This window comes from Haemaphysalis longicornis, unplaced genomic scaffold, assembly GCF_048455015.1.
Source record: "Haemaphysalis longicornis isolate Haplotype H1 unplaced genomic scaffold, Haemaphysalis longicornis Haplotype H1 scaffold_1, whole genome shotgun sequence".
Taxonomy (NCBI): domain Eukaryota; kingdom Metazoa; phylum Arthropoda; class Arachnida; order Ixodida; family Ixodidae; genus Haemaphysalis; species Haemaphysalis longicornis.
This window is the reverse complement of record NW_027526203.1, coordinates 266,529,950-266,548,241: the sequence shown is the minus strand read 5'-3', so window position 1 is coordinate 266,548,241 and position 18,292 is coordinate 266,529,950. Positions and strand designations below refer to the sequence as shown.

General features: G+C 46.7%; 1 protein-coding gene across 1 annotated transcript in view; it reads right to left on the bottom strand.

Moving 5' to 3' along the window:
- The window catches only part of LOC144158843 (vitamin K-dependent gamma-carboxylase-like), a 45,380-nt gene that overhangs the window by 10,852 nt on the left and 16,236 nt on the right, over positions 1 to 18,292 (bottom strand). Inside the window, exons 6-10 of the mRNA XM_077690009.1 lie at positions 18,136 to 18,289; positions 16,630 to 16,784; positions 4,597 to 4,775; positions 3,747 to 3,877; positions 2,887 to 2,986 (exon numbers count right to left, since the gene is read on the bottom strand). Of these exons, the coding sequence (XP_077546135.1) occupies positions 2,887 to 2,986; positions 3,747 to 3,877; positions 4,597 to 4,775; positions 16,630 to 16,784; positions 18,136 to 18,289 (719 nt within the window). The remainder of the gene's footprint in view (positions 1 to 2,886; positions 2,987 to 3,746; positions 3,878 to 4,596; positions 4,776 to 16,629; positions 16,785 to 18,135; positions 18,290 to 18,292) is intronic.

Genomic DNA, 18,292 nt, shown 5'->3' with positions numbered 1-18,292 from the left:
AAATGGTCCCAAAGCCAAGGTAGGTAGAGAGAGAGGGAAAGAAAAAAATGTATTGTACTAATGAGCAGGATGTTCTTAGGGGGTGTATCACGATTTCCCCGCGCGCAGAATCCCCGTCGCTAAAACCCAGCGACGTTAGCCCCACGTCTCATTTGCCCCGCGTGCAGTATCCCCGCGTGCCATTTGCCCCGATGCCAGTTTCCCCGACCAATTCTCCCGGGGTGATATTATGGCGCGTTATTTTTTTAAGTGACTAATTTTTTAATTAGAGTAAAGTAATTAAGATTGAAAGATCTTCTCAAAAAGAAGATTGGGTCTGCCGCTTTCCCTAAGTAGCACTGGGGCGTTATGCCTTCTTCCGTTAGCTGCGATAATGTAGATAAGAGTTCAAAGTATGATGGCCGGTCCAGCCATTATGTTTCCTAGAGACTACGTAAAGCATCCCCCAAGGGCCATGATTGTCTGTGGAATATACTTTCTCCCGCTTCCTTTTTTTGTTGTTGAAATCGCAATCCTGTCTGGAATAGCCCATCATCATCAACGTCAAGCCCGTAGAGTTAGGTCTGCATACCGGCGAGTCACCTCCATAAATTATTCGACCAGGTGTTTCAATACGCCACTGGTGTACTGTTTTCATCAATTGTAGCTTAACAAAAAAATCTTACAACAGCCACGTAAACGCTACCTTGGATTGTTTGGCCACCTAGGATAATTTGTCAGCAGTCGTTTTATCGAGGATGTCAGCCACTATTTTGTTAAAGGTTTAGTTGACGCTCAGTCACTCATTATTGCTCTGGTCATTGGAATGCCTTTTGAGATAGGTATTACGGATGTGTGCGTCACCATGAATACGTCTCCGTTTTGCCTGACCACCACCCTCTTCCTTTCACTACATTGCAGAAATTATAACAGATTATGCGATTACAAACTGAAAGGGTGATTGGACGCGTGAAATACGAGATGGAACTCTTTTGGGAAGACGCTCTTTAGTTTGTCGACAGCAGCACTCCCCCTCCGGAACCAGTAGCAGCAGCTGAGTAGCGAGTGAGACTAGCCAGTGAAAGCGCATCTCCGAAAACAAAGTTCCGCTGAAGGAGACGAAACAGCAGAACAAGCGCAAAGTATGATCGCTAAACAAAAGGGATAGCGCGGGACCGGCCTGCCGTTCTGCAGGTGTCATCTACTTTAGTGCCGTTTTTTATACTAGACAAGATGCGTAGATCCTGCAGGGTCGGGGGATACAGTTTCTAGCAAAATGAGAAAGTGCGTAAGGCAGTTTTCTCTGCTATATTTATTACCATTATTTGGATATGTTAAATAAAACGCGAAGTTGTCCGCTCTACGAGTCCTGAAAAACTGACTATTATACCAGGCACCACGGCGCTCGCTGCATTCGCCGTGATGACACGTTTGAATATGTTAAAGGCTGGACAAAGGAAGAGATGTCAACAGCAATATCTACCTTTCGGTGTTTTGCTTATTCGATGGTCGAAGGCAGCAAAAAACAAAAATAAATATTCCTATAGGCACTCGGTGCGGAATAATTTAAAACCACGAGGTGCCGGGCCTTTTCTTTCTGTTGTCTCGTGGAGAAGCACTTATCAAAAACTACTGGCGCGTTTCATGACCCCAGGTTGCTCCGCGCCGTATATTGCAGGCCGGCAGATCAGTTGAGACCACTTGGGCATCTTAAATGTGCGTCCAAATCACACATGCAAGTTTTCGTTTTTCGTCTACTTCAGAAAAACGGCCGCTGGTGGCAAAAAAAAAAAAAAATCTCCAGCGTTCGCCGCGTGCCTTGAACGCTCTTTCGTCAAGCGAACTATACCCACTTAGGGAGATTGGCAAACGTTTACAAAAAAAAAAAAATACTCAAGCGTTCACCGTATCATGCCGGCAACACTTGCTCGGAACGAGAAAGACACGTCATAGCGCACGCTCCTCGTTCGTTCGTCCTCGAGTCGTCGTGCGCATGCGGTCTGAAGCGTAGAAAAGCCGCGACTTGAATGTCGAAGATGCTGTACGTGATCATTGACTCCACATGGCCCGGCCGCGGATAGTTCGCACTCCCGAAGAGGCCGCACTTCGAGAGGCTCGGCGTACAAAGCATCCGCTCAGGACGATAAGTCGCGCTTGCAGGGTGGCGTACGAAAACGCCGACCAAAACGACGAGCAAACTCTGGCCTTGCTCAGCATAAGGTCATTGAAATGCCGTGCCGCCGACGTCAACCACGACACCACAACGAACTCAACTTCGCGTCCGTCAATGATCACCTACAACAGCTTTGCCATTCAAGTCTTGCGCGTGAGTGCAAGCTTCCCTGAATTTTTTTTCGTTTTGATTTCCTCACGCAGGATGAAGTGCCTTTTGGCTACGAGAGCTTATAAGATTTAAACGCTGCAATTGCAAAACATGCCTGTTATTAAAACCGAGGCCTGGTGGCAGGTACAGACGAGAGTCATGGTGCTATTCTGTAAAAAAATATGCATATTTCCTCCGTGCTGATCCAGACGTTAATAATTCGTGGTTGCTAAGCACGTGCATGCAATTCGCGCAAATGACTCACTGTGCGAAAGCAGAAATGATATCCTGAGCACGTGCGGCCCCATAACGGGCGTGAGAATACGTAAGACAGAAGGGCTGTTCCACAGCGCACAAAGGGAGCAAGTGCAAGGAACATTGCAATTGCTTAGTGCTTGTGTAGCCTGCGCGTTGTTCGGCATCTATAGTGACCTCCGCATCAACATGTATTACCTCATAGAATCACTGAAGTGAAATCAGTCGATACACGTGTCCTTTTTACTGCTATATAAAGTGTATTTTCGACGCACTTTGAGTGGATCTATTTGCTTGATCCTCCACTGTGAACAGCTGCTGATACTCACCAGTGTTGTTCTGCCCTTGGGACTTATCAGCAAAGACGTACATATAGCCCGCGGGTGCGTGTCTCAGAGGGGTCACCGTGTGGTAAGTGCCAGTCAGAATCTGCAACGTGCAACGCGTAAAGCAGCTTAGTGCGGCGCCTGGATCGGGAGCGTTGCTGAGAGCCGGGGTGTTGAATGCCTATATACCCGAGGCGATGTGGCAGATGTGAACAGTCAATTTTAAAGTACAGTCGAGGGGCTTGAGGGTTGGTGCAAAAATGTCGAGGGTCGAGGGGGGGGGGGGGGGGGACGCATCGCGGAGGGCACGCAACACAGATGACAGCCCAAATAATTCAAAGAATAAGGTGGCAGCTTGGGTGCTTTTGTAACGTGAAAAGCATCATACTAGACGAGATAGAGTAGCTGGATCACGGAAAGCCAACATTTCTATGTTACGACATCCCATTTAAGGACAGGAGGTTAGCGAGGCGTAATCACCCTTAAGAATTAATTATTGCCGCCCTCATAAGAGACCTTTCAGCCGTCACTCTCCAGCGTTAATTTAATCGAATGCGGGTAGGTAAAAGCGCGTACATTGGAAGAGCCGAACATGCTAAAGGACGTGCTAAGTATTAAAATAAATTGATCCCACCCACAGATCTACCTCTTCCAAACGCGTGAGAAGGGAAGCTAATCAAAATACGCGGGGTGCAGGTTTTCTTGCAATGAGGCCACATCACATTGTTATAGCTGGAGCGACGAGGAGTGTACTGCTCCACAGTCGGCGCTGCACAGACGGGAAGAGTGCGTTTTCGAAAGACTAAGGTAAACGTTCGCAATAAGAGACAGGACAGGCGCCAGTCTGAAGAGAGGTTTCTCACATTTGTTCTTTCTCCTGCCTGCAGTATTCGGGTCGACCCTGTCGAAGGAAAGGAGACCGCCACGGTACCCTTGAGGACCTCCACGGACGCGTTGTCAAAAGTAGTGTCTATGTAGTTGATGAGCGAGAAACCTGCAAGGTGGTAGGAGCCATCCCTTATACAGAGGTTACTCTTTTCCTTTAAAAAAAAAAAGCTTTCGTTCGGCCATTTACGAAAACGGTGCAGTCTAAAGCCCACAATTTATCACACCTCATGGCAATGCGAGAACACAACGGCTGTCGCCAACATCAGAAACCCCTTGACGCGGAGCAACGGAAGGCACTGCTGGGCACAGCGACCGCTGCGAAAACCAGATCGGCCTGGCGCAGCGGGCGCGCAAGGAAGCAGAGGCCCCGCATCGACACACGCACGCACGCACCCACGCACTCACGTAGATATATTACAGCGTAGCTCTTATGGGCTACGTTCTGACCAAAACTGTGTTCGTAGACGAAAAGCGTGTTGACAAATTTGACGGCAAAGCCAACTTTCTGGTGATAAGCTCGATCTGTAGCTATCAATCTAATGTACGTGTCTTGAGAAAACCATATCGAAATTGGCCACTAGGACGACTCTGCCGGAACACCAAGTTTACTTACTTGCAAGTACCGAGTTAATTTACTTGTCAGTTCACAGCGAAGTTTTAAACGTGTGAGAATTCCCGTCTGCGGTCAATACATGGCCATCTACGGAGGGAATATGGTTGCAGAAAATCTCACTACAGCTCCCACTTTTCCCCAGTTCTCTATACGAGGGGATGTGTATCAGTTGCGATTGGAAACGGCTTCACCTTATAACATTCCCGTCTTACCCGGAAAGTCGGCAATGAACTCGACGTCGTTCAGTGAGGATACAGCGTGCACTCGGCCTCGGACTTTCTTGAAAGTGTCCCTCCAGTCGCTAAACTTGGTGAGAACAGGTAGCACCCAGGGCACTTCTGTGAACGGCGACCAGGGATGTTCGAGGACATTCACCGTCGGATCGTACATCCTGCACAAAAGATGAAGAACCGTGTCCTCCGCCACAACGGTCGACACGCAAACAGGCTTCCCTGTAAGAAGCGGCAGTGGTGCCTCGAGACGGGTCGAGCAGCTAGTTAAGCAACTCGGAGCAAGCAGTAAAGCACTTTGCTTAGGTTCTCCATTGTACATACCGGTTTAGAAAGGCCGAGTGGCAATTTATATAGCACAGTCGTCCACAGTCTTAGCTGGAGCAACACTTTTCCCACTTAACGTCTCCTCCTCCTTTGGTGTAAGGTAATTTAGTCACAACTACTGCATTTATTTCAAGTTTAAAGAGGCACTTAAGTCCTCTACATTCGTTGGAACAGTTTTTTGTATGAATTTTCGAGATATTCCACGCTAAAGTCAAATCTGATGTTTCAGCTAAGCCTGTGGACGACCGTACTCCGTGCTCAAGCGTATACTGTCAGTTAGCAACGGCTCAAATTGTTAATGCATTTAATTATCAATTTATACTTACTTTTTATTGTAAGTATTATTTGGAAATCATCTCTACCGCGGTCTGTCTGGCCTTGTAGCAAAAAGAGCAAAACCCGATGAACGATGAACGATGTGGCGCGCTACAGTCTCACTGACATCAACAATTGTGTCGTAAGCGGTTTAAAAACCTAATCTTGAGGCCTCGTCTTGTCCGACGACAACCAATCATAGAAGAGAAGCTACTTGAGAGAAAACGGCTTCGTGCAGCCGACGAACGCCGCCGATACGTAACGCAGGCGGACGATTAGAAGCGACGGTGCACCTACAACAAAAGCAGGAAACCTATCGACAACTTCGCGGCCATTAAACTTCCGAGGAACGCGAGGTGAGTGTGAAGTTAGGCGTGGTCCCGCCCACGAAACCATCAAGGGACGCCAAACGAGACACGACAGAATGTGCGCGCTTAGGCTCCGCTGTGTGTCTCAACAAACACCCACCGCCAGTGTCGATACTTCGTGAAGCACTTCAAGCAAGGTGAACTCGGAGTGTCGCGCATGTATAGATGTGACATAATGTGGTTCCGTTGGGGCGTGAGTTGCAGAGGAGCGGTCTGGCATCGTAATAAAATCTGACCTCCTCTCGTATGTGACCTCGTGAGTCCTCATGCATAATGCTTCGCATATCGTAGACAACCGGCGTTGTGGTTTATACAACATTTTTACACACTGTAACGTCACGCTAAACTGGGTTTATACATCCTTGCCACTGATGCCTGACCTTAATGCTAGCGGAAATGGCATACTTCATCGTCTTTTAAGGCTTGATGCTAAAATCTTGTGGGCCCGATACAACACCGAAAATTATTTTAAAGAGATCCACTGAATTTGGTTCTGAATATGTCAAGGTCTCAACGCTCTGCTTTTTGAAGCCGTTACACGGTGGAGAGACAACGTGCTATTGTGGAACCGCTAAACTCAAACCATTTCATGAGACTGAAAATAAAAGGTGCATTGAAACTACTGCCCAATTTTATTAACGTCTACCTCATGTGACAGAAATAATTTTTAATTCCCTGAGCCTCGATACCGCGCAACATGCACTCCACTCCACACGCCGCTGTCAAGCTAGCCCGCACGAGATACTTTCAAGCATCGTACGGCCACCAAGACACACGAGATACACCGACGCCTTATCCTACCGTCAACACAAGGCATGCGTTGCCACCGTGACTGACAAAGGGGACTGAGAAGCCACTGCTGCCACCACCTTGACTACAAACTCCGAGACAGCAGCTGTACACTGTAAACGCAAACTAGCCGGAAATGGAGTTTTAATCAAGTAATGTGCCCTGAAAAGTACCTATAGCAAAAAATGTACTCCCTAGGCATGATCTAAAGAAGTGGACGAACCTCCATGGTAGTACCGTTGCCCATCCGGGTAGCAAAAGGGAGGATTTAAAACGACTTAACACCATTTGTGAGATGGCGTTCCGTTCCTTGTGTACTACCACGTCCACAATAAACGCCCTAGCTGAGGTAATCATCTCAAGCGGGCGGTCGCCATGTTAGTCTTCTGTTGTCTCCGTGCACCAGCACTTCAACCGTGGCCTAATGCTAATTAGAACGAGTAAGCAGGACGCGACGGTTGCACGCAGCTACAAAACCAATACCGTACGTATACCCGTATAGATGCTTCAACCAGCGCGATCACAGGCAGAGAGCGTGGCCGTGTTGTCTCAATCTGTTTATTTTGGCGATAGGTGGTGTCAAACTCTGCTGCTAACGAAGAGGCAGTTCTCGCCGTTGCAAACAATTGCAACGTTCATCTGCTTCGCTTGCTTGCGCATACATAGACGATTTAAATTCCCGTGCCAGCGCGCCAACGCACCCGACTGCAGCGACTCAACTTGCCCTGGCGGCACGACTGGCTGCCCGGATGTATACAACCTCTGCCTCTGTGCTATCAACGCAGCGCGGCCGGTGACTCGGCGCGGCCGGAGCTTCAAGCCTCGCCTTGGGCCGTCGTTTTTTCTTATTTGTGAAGGACTAGTAGTGCCATTTGGTGGAAAGATTTTCATGTGCCCCTGTCACACGAGGAACGGTCGCAAACAGCATTTGGATACGGCGACAGGTGTGGACAGCTCGCTGGTAAGTGGTCTTTCATCAGTCGATGCGTTTGTCAAACGTTTGGATAGGGTTAACAGCGAAGTACCCGGGTACCCGTGCCGCTCACAGCTCGTACACGCACGGGCAAAGAAAAAAGCGCACACTCGTATTATTTTACTTGTTTGTGGGTTTTGGGGTATGCGTTCGCATTCTTTTGCAGGCTGGTTTGTAACAGGGCATTCGAGATAAAATCGTTTGTCGCGCGCGGCGTCGTTTCAAAGCAACGTGACGGTTATTTCGTGCTGGCGAAAATCAGCGCAGTCAGACGGAAGCGGGAAGGAAGGTAGAGAGATCGGGAAAGAGGGCGCTAATAATAAAAGAAAGCGTAATGCAAGACGAGAAATATAACACAACCCGCCTGCATTTCTCCGAACTTCAGGAGAGAGCCGCACACGGGTACCTTGTCACAAACTCGAGCGTACGACGTCTAAAAGTACCGTATATATATATATATTTTTTTTTTTTCATTTTTCAACGTGACCTGAGCCACTTACTCATTGCCGCGCATGCAGACCTGATTGTGTCCCTGTGTTTGAGCGCACAGCCATCCTTTTGCGACATAAGAATCAGCGAACGCGAGAAATTGTAGAAGCCAGCCACATCAGAAAAGCTGGTTCCGAATGTATCAGTCATCCCTCTATCGCCCTGCTTAATCGAGAAGTCGCATATTTAGACGCACATTGAGCGCTATTTCGGTGCTTCTTCTGGGAATGCGTGTTGGAGGTGGGAGGGGGGTCTTAATCCATGTATGATGCGGTTAACTTTGCTGATTTTTCGCCTTTCCTGCGCCTCAAAGTTCGTTTTGTGGTTTTGTTGTTACGGTTTTTTAGTATTTTCGGCTGAGTGCGCCGAGAACTGTGACGCATTGGGGGCGCGGCAATTGGGCGCTTGGGCATATAAAGCTTTGAATTGTGCAATAATAAACTAGTTGCGAGTGTGCGCTTGTGCCGTCTTCATGTGTTCTTGTCCTCGTTAATTTGCGCGCAGTTTATTTTTCGCAATGCATAATTACCAACTCGCCCAACTCGCAACCCTTTTACAGATCCTATACTCCGTAAAAATGAGTTGCCTGTCCTTTTAGGTACGGCAAAATCTCGCGCAGCGCATCATTCTGCCAGGAGGCCTTATCGTAATGTCAATGCACACACTATGAAAGCAGCTTGCACTTAATGCGTCACATTGTCTGCTGATAAGCATTTTAGATTCGCCCCTCTCATCATCATTCACTTCGTGGAGATGGCGGGATTTTCTTTCATAGCTTGTTGTCACTGCAGTAATTAATAGCAGAATCAGTCCTACAAATCACAGAAACGGTTCGTTTCACGTTGAAAATACTCACAGTAGCACACTTTGCACCACACAGAGGAGCAATCGGTTGCAGTGATGAGGCATAAGGGTCACTTGTTGTTAAAGGGTCATTGAAGACAAGCAGCAAGTTGATTTCAAACGGAAGTCGGACCTCCGCATAGCCATTTCAGCATTGATTTAGTGCCAAGATGCCTTAAGTGCTGAGAAATCGCTGTTCAACTGCTCATCAAACGTGACGCAAACAGGACTGCAGTCGCTGTTTGCATCAGGATAAACCGGAAGCAAGTGAAGCAGCGGTGATTAATAGCAGTATACAAGCAACTGAATACAACATTACCACGTGCCAAGCAGTTTGGTCAGTTCCGGTGAAATCGCTCATGCTTGCCCAAACTCCCCTGTCATTTGCCGTTCGAGACCACTAAGCAAAATGTTTCTCCATTGGACCTGTGATCAGTATTTACGCTTCACTGAAGAAAAACATTGGCCTTTTGAGGCCCCGCAAGTTTTGGCGTCGAACGATTTTCTCATGCGTAGCTCGCATGCTCCCTTGGAAAGCGGTACTGCCACCCCAAGTATGGACGAGTAGCACCATCCAGCGGCAGCCAAGAAAGAAGTTGTGCGCGTCAGGCCACTTAAGCCCTTCCGGTGAAAACGTGTTTTTGCTAGTTTCAACCTTATTTTTAAAAAATGCCAGGTGTAAGAGGGGTATCATAGTGTTCTCCGTGAGCTAATCTATCAACCTAGAGAGACTTGCATTTTAACTTCACTGTCATTTAAAGTTGTGCTCGAGTATATTGTGCGGAAGTAATATCTTTTTTATTGCTGCAGAAGCCAGGATGGTTAATGTACTGGCACTTGGTTTTATGAAGCCTTTGCATTCCTAATTTAAGTACTGAATCTTCGCAGGGAACCTGGCATAACAATTTTATTACTGTACCGAATTATTAAGTTCATTTAACCATAGTGTCTGTTTTGAATTTTACATGTGGGTCATTTTTTTTTTCTTTTTTGCTTTTTCAGGTAGATGTTCCTTTGACTCCCTGCCTGCATTCCGCGAACGGGGAAATTAGCCTCCTCATCGATGGCCAGAGTGTCTTGACTGCATCATCTTTACTGGGAGGACTGTGTAGTCTGTTTGCATCGTTCTGGGTTTTCAACAATCAATATCCCAAGAAGGCACACAGAGCTCTAACGTTTGTGGAACATGCCTTTTTGGACCTTGCCAGCACCAAACCACGTGTGAAGGATTTAGAACTAATTAACTTTTATCGCATCAATATCCCTCACCAATATTTTATTTGTTTTTAATCCTGTAATCATTGGATAGTAGTTTAAAGAATTTCGTATTATGTTTCTGATGTTTTCTTTTTTTTTACTGAACAGGGGATATTTGATGGGCCCTTCAGTATGCTGATAATACAGCTATCTTTTAGTGAGCAATAATATTAACCAACTAATATAACTTGAAACAATTATCTAAATAATTTTGGCAACTGGTGCCAAATGAATCAACTCAAAATTATCGGAAAAACACGAATTACATGGCTTTTTCTTCTCACTCTGAAGAAGCTGTCGCGATACCACCCATTCTGTTCTATATCCTTGAAATTAACCCCTCAGACTGGGTCACTTTTCTTGGCGCATTTGTGTCTTTATCAAAACGCACTGGTATTTTCCGCAGCATATTTCTCGTTCTTTATATTACTCATTTATCCATAGCCACCTCATTGCTGTCTGTCTCCTACATCATTTATCTCTTGTGCCTTTACCATCTACAAAATGCTCGTTACCTTTCAATATCAAATCGTTACACAGCTCTCGCTCATTTCACCACCAATTGAAAAAAATTTTTGTTGTTGTAAACCACTGCAACCATTTTTTTCACTTTGTGTACTGAGTACTGATGCGCACTGATAAGTACTCACGCGTTCTCAATCCTCTAGTATTATATAATGATGTCACTTACCATGCCGCTGTGTTTGTGCCTATATGTTTTTCGCGTATTTCCAGTTCTTGTAGTAATATTGTTTCTACAGTTTGTTCAACTAGCACACAGATCGCTCATTTCACCACCAACTGAAATTTTTTTGTTGTTGTAAACCACTGCAACCATTTTTTTCACTTTCTGTACTGAGTGCTGATGCGTTCTGATAAGTTCTGATAAGTACTGACGCGTTCCCGACCCGCTATTATTATATAATGATTTCACTTACCATGTGGTTGTGTTTGCGCCTATCTTTGTTTTTCGCGTATTTCCAGTTCTTGTAGTAATATTAATTCTACGGTTTGTTCAACTAGCATTCTATTGCTGTCTTCCATTCCTAACTGGCGTGTTTTTAGCAATTTACCATTTTTGCTTTCTTATAGGAGGTCGCCCAAAGTTTTTTTATTTCGGAGCCTCCTTGTGTACACCATGTACCATGTAAACTTGTATGCAAAAGTTCGTTTGAAATAAACCTGAAACCGAGAAAAACCGTGTAAAATCAGTACTCCCGCAGGGAACTAGAAACTCTCCCTTGTTGCCTTGAAAAAACTCCTTTCGGAAGGCCTACAAAACCGCCCTAACTTTGCAAAACTCCATTCAAAAGAAATATATGCTTCCCTTGAACTTCCTAAAAACTCCCTCGCGAGGCCTACAAAACGTAAAACTCCATGCAAAAGAAGTAAATGCTTCCCTTGAACCACCTCAAAACGCCCCTAAAATAACATAAGTACTTCCCAAGGGAGCCATAATAGGCTCCTATTCAACCGCCTAAAAAGTCCATAAACATCACTTAAAAACGCCTTGAGGAAGTAAAGAATACTCCATTTTGATCTCCTTAAATTCTCCCTAACATTTCTTAACACTCCCTAACTACCTCCTTTCTATCACCTAAAAACACCCTGTTTTGAGGAGGTAAACAAAACCTCCCTGTTCCATGTAGTAAAAAAACTCCTACAAGGAGGATCACTAGAGGACAGGCGAAAAAGAACCTCTAGGGAGTATATGGGTGGAAAAAAAGTTTAGAGTGTAGCCATAGCCCTCGCCCTCGCCCCCCATCAACAGTACATCACAACCACCACATACTCTCAAACAGACTTCCGTAATTACCTCATTGCAAAGGGTATAAAGTAGGAAAGTAGCAAATGTCTATAAAGTAGGAAAAAAAAACTGTGTTATAGACAGTCACTCATTCGAAATCCAAGAAAGTTCGATTGTTGCACTAGCCACACTGAACTTTTCGAACTCTCGCATTAAAAACATCGCATGTTATGAATCACAAATTACGCAAACTGAGCTAAACACATTGATTCAGTAATCAAAATTGTTATTTCTCAGAACAGCATTATTACTTTTACCTGTGCTGTTCGCCTTTTCAGAAAGAAAGATGTCATAACAGCGACATTGCAATACCTTGCCATTATTTGGGACTCTTTCACAGGCTAACATCGACAAGCTTAAAAGAGCGTTACGAAAGGGCATGGGATTAACAGACCTTTCAGGGAGAGTCTCTACCAACTCTGACACAAAGAAATCCATTAAATATGCTAAAGTTCTTAAGTGCTAAAGTTCTAAATATGCTAAAGTGCTAAAATCCCGAAACAGATCTTTCCGAACTTTTTTGCATTTTTTCTTCCTACGACTATCCTACAAAGGTATGATAGCCCCCCTTGTTACCAGCGACAGCTGTTTTAAATATTAATTTTTGCCACGAGAAATTATCGAGCGAAACAAATGCACTAAAAACGAAATGTTTTCCGCATCGTTTAAATTGTTTTCTTCCCCTCTCAACACTGTATAAATTCAGAAGCCCTAATGTTGCGACGCCGGCGTGCGGGAAACGACAGCTCTTTTGTGCCCGTGGGAAGAGCAGGGCGGGGCCGGGTAGAGCCACTAAATGACGCTAGGAGAAGGCTGTCACGGCATCTGCGTCAAACTCTTCACAGGTGGCATGACCGGTGCCGTTTCAAGAACTCTGGTTCGACGAAGATATGGATGCAGTGGCTGTGCGGCTGCTGCCCAGATTAACCGATCAGCCGTCTCAGCAACCGGATAAGTTGGGGTTTATGGCATGACGATGGATGTATGTCAGCTTCGTTTATCATGAGCGTGTTTCTTCCTTAACGGCTTCATAAAAGTTTATCGTCTCACGCTCTTGTTAAAGAAACGATGTGCTGTGCTTTCTTCGAGAATACGTATGCAAATTGCGTGGCAGCGTCCCCTTGGCGCGCGAAGTCTATGACGGCTACGAAAGCTCCGGTCGGCTATGACGACCTTGTTGGACCTATGCGTTCCGCCTAGAAAGAGTACAATCCCGGGTGGAATACAAACTTAGCAAGTGTATGATTTCTCTTCAGCTTAATAGTGCCAGTTCCAGCTGGCTTTACTAAGGTACTCCAGCTAGATATACCTCTGTAAATTTACGTTCAAATTTGAAAATAGGAGCGCGCCATTTTCACTTTTATGCCTGTCAGGAAGCACCAGCAAAGAAATCATGGCGGCCAAAGGAAATAGGTGAATATTTTCGCCGTCGTAATTTAAGAGGAGTTGAGCGGATGCCGGCTTTGGAAGGGGAGAGACGGTATACTGCAAGACTGCGTTGAATTATGGGCAAAGTTGGAACGACATGGTGTTGTCAATGCTGACGCGCGAGTAAAATGACGGCGTCAGGGGCCACCAACCTTTATCACCTTGAGGTAGAAGTTTTAGACAAATAAAAGAGGCACCCAAGCTCTAGCAACGCCGTGCAGTTATGTTCGGTGAAAGGTGGCCTTCACACCACCACGTATCGCACAATGCCCTGCGGGCAGCGGATCTCGCGCAGCCGGTTGCACTGGCGCATGATGTCCATGAAATCCATGAGCGCGCGGGTCGATTCGAACGCGCTGCCCTTGGTGTTGAGGTCGTTGCTGGTGACGAAGCGCAGTCCTTTCGTCTCGGACGTCTCCTGCTGGCAGTAGGGGCTCATCTTCTTCCGCTGCGAGCCCGTCAGGCGGGACTTGGGCAGCTCCAGCAGTGCGTACTTGGCGTCCAGCGCGGCGTTGAACGCGACGACCAGCTCGTTGAGTCCAGCGAGCGTGAAGCGGCTCCTCGCGCACTTCTTCGCGGACGCGAACTCTTCCTCGGTCAAGGGCGAGATGTGCTTGATGTCCTGCTGAGGGCCCTTCTTGTCCGCTCTGGTGAGGTCCGCGGGTCCGTTGTTAGCCGCGCCAGCAGCTGCGTCGCCGGGCGCCGACGGCGGCAGCCCATCCAGGAAGGCCTTCTGCAGCTCGGCGAGTCGCAGCCTCATCTCGAGGGCGGCGACCAGCGCGGCCTTTTCCGCCTTGAGTTGCTCGTACCGCTGGATGAGCTCGTCGATTTCGCGCTTCGTTTGCACGGCCTCCCGGAGCTTCTCTTGGGCTTTCTTCAAGTAGTGGGCGTCTTCGGGCCCGAGCTCCGCTATTTTGATGGACAGATCGAGCTCATCCAAACGCCGATTAAGGTGTGCGATGTACTCTTCGGACGTCATCTTGCTGTGGGGCTTCACACGCTGGTGCAGATGAGGCCGGGGATAACGCCAGCAGTTCCGAAACGAACGCCTCTCGTTCCCCGGCGCGAGACGAGCACCCGAGAGCGCGTGCCACGACGAGGTGCGTGCGCCCATGTACCATAAAGCAATGGCGCGTAACCATTCAGAGTGATTGGACCAGACTGCAGATAGTTTACTGAAAATGGGTATGCAATAGATTGTAAATGTATGTAAATATTTTCAGGAAAAAAAGACACGAATATTCGTTTAAAATTATAACATTATTCCGGAAAACTAGGGAACACATGTGTATGCGTTTCACTAGCAGCTTGGTAAACGACCCTGTTCAGAAGGATAAAATGACGTGACAACCATGCCGAGGCAAAAACAAAAACAATAAAAACAACAAGAAATTACCTAAGTGATAACAAATAAGGTAGCGAAAGGGGGACCCAGATGGCGAAGGGGACGAAAACCGTTGGCAGAGGTAAAGGTCACTGTAGCAGGGGTCTTCTCCCCGGTACTATCAGTGGAGCAGCCGTATAGTCTTCTGTACACATTTGTCTAAGAAAAGGTAAGCCTTTTTAATTCCGATTGATGATTGATTGATTTATTGTTGGGTTTAACGCGCCGACGCAACGCAGGCGATGGGGCGCGCCGTAGTGGAGGGCTCCGGATTAATTTTGACCACCTGGGGATCTTTAACGTGCGCCGAAATCTCGTACACATGGGCGTTTTTGCTTTTCGCCTCCATCAGAAAAGCGGCCGCCGCGGCCGCGAATCGAACCCGCGACCTCGTGCTCAGCAGCGCAACGCCTTAGCCACTGAGCCACCGCGGCGGGTGTTTTTAATTCCGACCTTGTTTTGATGATATAATCGCAATAGTATAGTAACAACGTAAGACCTTATTAATCTTAATTTTTTGTCGTGTCTGTGAGGGGGGTGACATGGGCCCCGGGTGCAAGTTGAGCCAGCAAAGCCACTGGTCTGGACCTAAAATTTAGGTTGCGGTTCCCTTCGGCTACTCCCCTCAAAGTATAGGTTGAACACTCTGTTCCTCACCTCAGCCTCACCTTACGTGCAATCTCATCTCGAGCTCTTCCTCACATCACCCTCAAGCTAATAAATATGTCGCCTTTGAGGTTCGTCCTTGTGCTGAGGATAAATTCGAAGGGTCTGGACTAGATTCGTCGCTCCCTGTACATCTTTGGCGATGAGACCTTGACAATATTTCTGGAAGGGTTCTTAAAATTTCCGTTGGAGTGGGGGTTGACCTTTCTCACTCTAAAGGCATACGAATATACATAGGTTTGAGTTAATTTGATTTTTACAGAGGTGCTGGCATCGAGGCACCGGGCCAGGGGGAGGGGAGCGCGGTAAATTTAAATCGACTTGAGCAAACCTTTAGCATGTTTACCTTGAAAGGAGTGCGACGGAAGAGGAACAGCATGAGAGGTGAGCGGGAAAGCGAAGGTAGGCATTTACTTGGCCAATGTCGACAAAGACTATAGTCTTTTGTCGACATTTGCAACGAAAGGAGCAGATACGCGGCCAATTTTTTCTTGATGTCATCCCCGAAAAAGATTTCAGTGTTTCCGATAAATGTCACCACCGTTTATGTCTGGTGCTTCGAAATCCACCGATTAAACTGCAGTGATTTCATTGGCGAAGCATAAATAGTTCAACGGAAAGCAGTTTATTACATTTAAAATGCGTAAAAGCGTATTTCTACAGGCACCCTGGTTCAGAGGTGTATACCATCAGTTGTGCAAAAGCATTAGCTAGACCCTGAACGTTTTGTTTCAACTGAGTATCGGATAAATCTACGTACCGCTAGAAAAAGAATGTCAGTGGGAGAACAAATGTCGTCACACCGAACCTCCCGTTTTTTTTATTATTTTAATATTACGGAGACTGTCGGGAATCATTTCGGATAATACCGTTCACATAACGAGAAAAGTTCGTTGTGTAGCAACTTCCCAAAGTTATTCTTACTGAACGTGTTAAGAACAGCCATGGGATGAAAAAAATTGTTAAGCAGTAAGGCTAGAAACAATGGGACCATTTTAACCATACCTGCATAACTCGTTACTTCATGTTAGGCGGTCTTTTCAGTATTGCGCCTTCTTCCATGTTCGCACAAAAATATCAATGATTACCCTCCAAACGGTTTGATCACGATTTAAGAGGCAATGCATACAGAAGAAATTAGGCTGGATTCAAGAGACAATGTATACAGAAGAAACTAAGCAGATGATTTCCTAACCAACGCCCGATCACGGAATAGTATGTATAGGAAGGCCTACATGGCGTAAGATCATTGTCGTCTTAGCTCCGTAGTAAAATCTACAAAATAATCTTAGCATTAAATGTCCTGCCATTGTTCTAAGAGAAAAAAAAAGTACCTCTTCCTGAAAACGAAACGAGCCAGCATCCTCACCTCTGTGCAAACCGGCCGTTGAGCGACATCCAGACGTCGACATAAATCTCCACCTCCTTCATGCCGAATTCCTGCCGAGCCCTGTCCCGAATGCAGTGGGCAAACTGGACAACCATGTGTGCCTGGTGTTGCCAGCGCCTCGAAGTGGTGAATTTCTGCGACGGTGTGGGGAGGACAGAAGTGTCACTACTCCGGAAACGATTTATTTGTAGTTGCCTCCGACGAATATTTCCATGAATCCATACACTTTTTTTGCAGGCATTCCTGTAATCACGCTATTGCAAGAAATTAAGTGACTTTATTAGAATAATCACTGCTTAATGCGAAAAAGGTCTAATTTGAGCAGACATTCCGGAACGATGTGCTTTCCTTTACTTGTCCGGGAAGTGAGACCGTCAACGGTAATATTGCCGGTTGACAACTTCGACGTCAGCTCCTCTACACGAGGAGCAGTAACTTTTTTTTTGTGCGGCATTGCTCGGGCTGCGCCACCCGCCCTTGGTTTATTTGAAGAGCGAAATTCGACTGATACTCGCCAAATTCACGAGCCGTGGAAGTTGCGGACTTCGACGCGTCTGAAAATCAGCCATGTATGGCCGACCCACATGTTCTTTACCCTACGCGTATACCTTTAATGAACCAGAAATCTATCGTCGCTTCTCAAGGGCTTTTTACGTTGCTGCATTTCCTATTTTCCTTCCTTTTTCCCCTCCTTCCGCAATTACCTGCTGAATTTTTATGCAATTCGAAAGTTTTTTCAAGGGGGGAGGCGTCGCACGCGGCTCTTTTTCGTGGACTTTATGTACACGTCAAGGAAAGTTACGTCAAGTACCTTTTACAGGTGCCGCTCGATAAGTTGTGCCCCCCAAAATCTGGGGCCTATCCACGTCTTCAAGGTGATAGGACCGCGTTGGCGTCGTTGCTACGAAACACCTCTAAGTGCTACGTCGGCAACATTCTGTGAGTTTTTGGGATTCGCACGAAAAGGGAAATGCCGGTAAAGCATTGGCCAACATCCTTCAGCAGGTGTGTGTCTGTGCCCTTGTTTGGCATAACTTAAGGTACCCTTAACATTGAACGTAAGGAAATGCCAAGCGACGCCAAACTCATTGTACGTCAAGCTGCAGGTACCTGTTAAACGTGTTAGACCTAAAAGTGTAACGTAATGCACGTCATGCCTTTGACAAGGGAACAGGCGAGAACGTGTTGTGGGTATGTAACGCTGCGCGTGTTTTCTGACTCGCGCGAAACTAAAATCTCGGGGTAAGCGTTGGCCGAACCCACATTAGCGGGTACGAATCGCTCTGCGCCTTGACAATGACAGTTTTGGTCCTTGCACGCACGAAACTAAAAATCCCGGGGTGTGAGCTGTGTATACCACTAACGAGTAAAAAAAATCTACTCTCGATACCGGGCTGATTAAACAGTGATTGCTGAAGCAAGATTGCGTGAAAAGGAAAGCAGAGCTTTCTCCCTTTTTCGTGCTGCACCGAGAGAGGACCTCACCTCGGGGTCCAGGAAGTGAGCCCTTTGCGTGATGTTGTCGTAAAGGATCAGCTTGGCGTGCACGGGTCTCCACTTGTGGACCATCATGTCCCAGGAGTAGCCGTAGCTGCCCTGTGTCCACGTGTTGTAGCCCTTGGTGATCCCGTGCGAGTAAGGC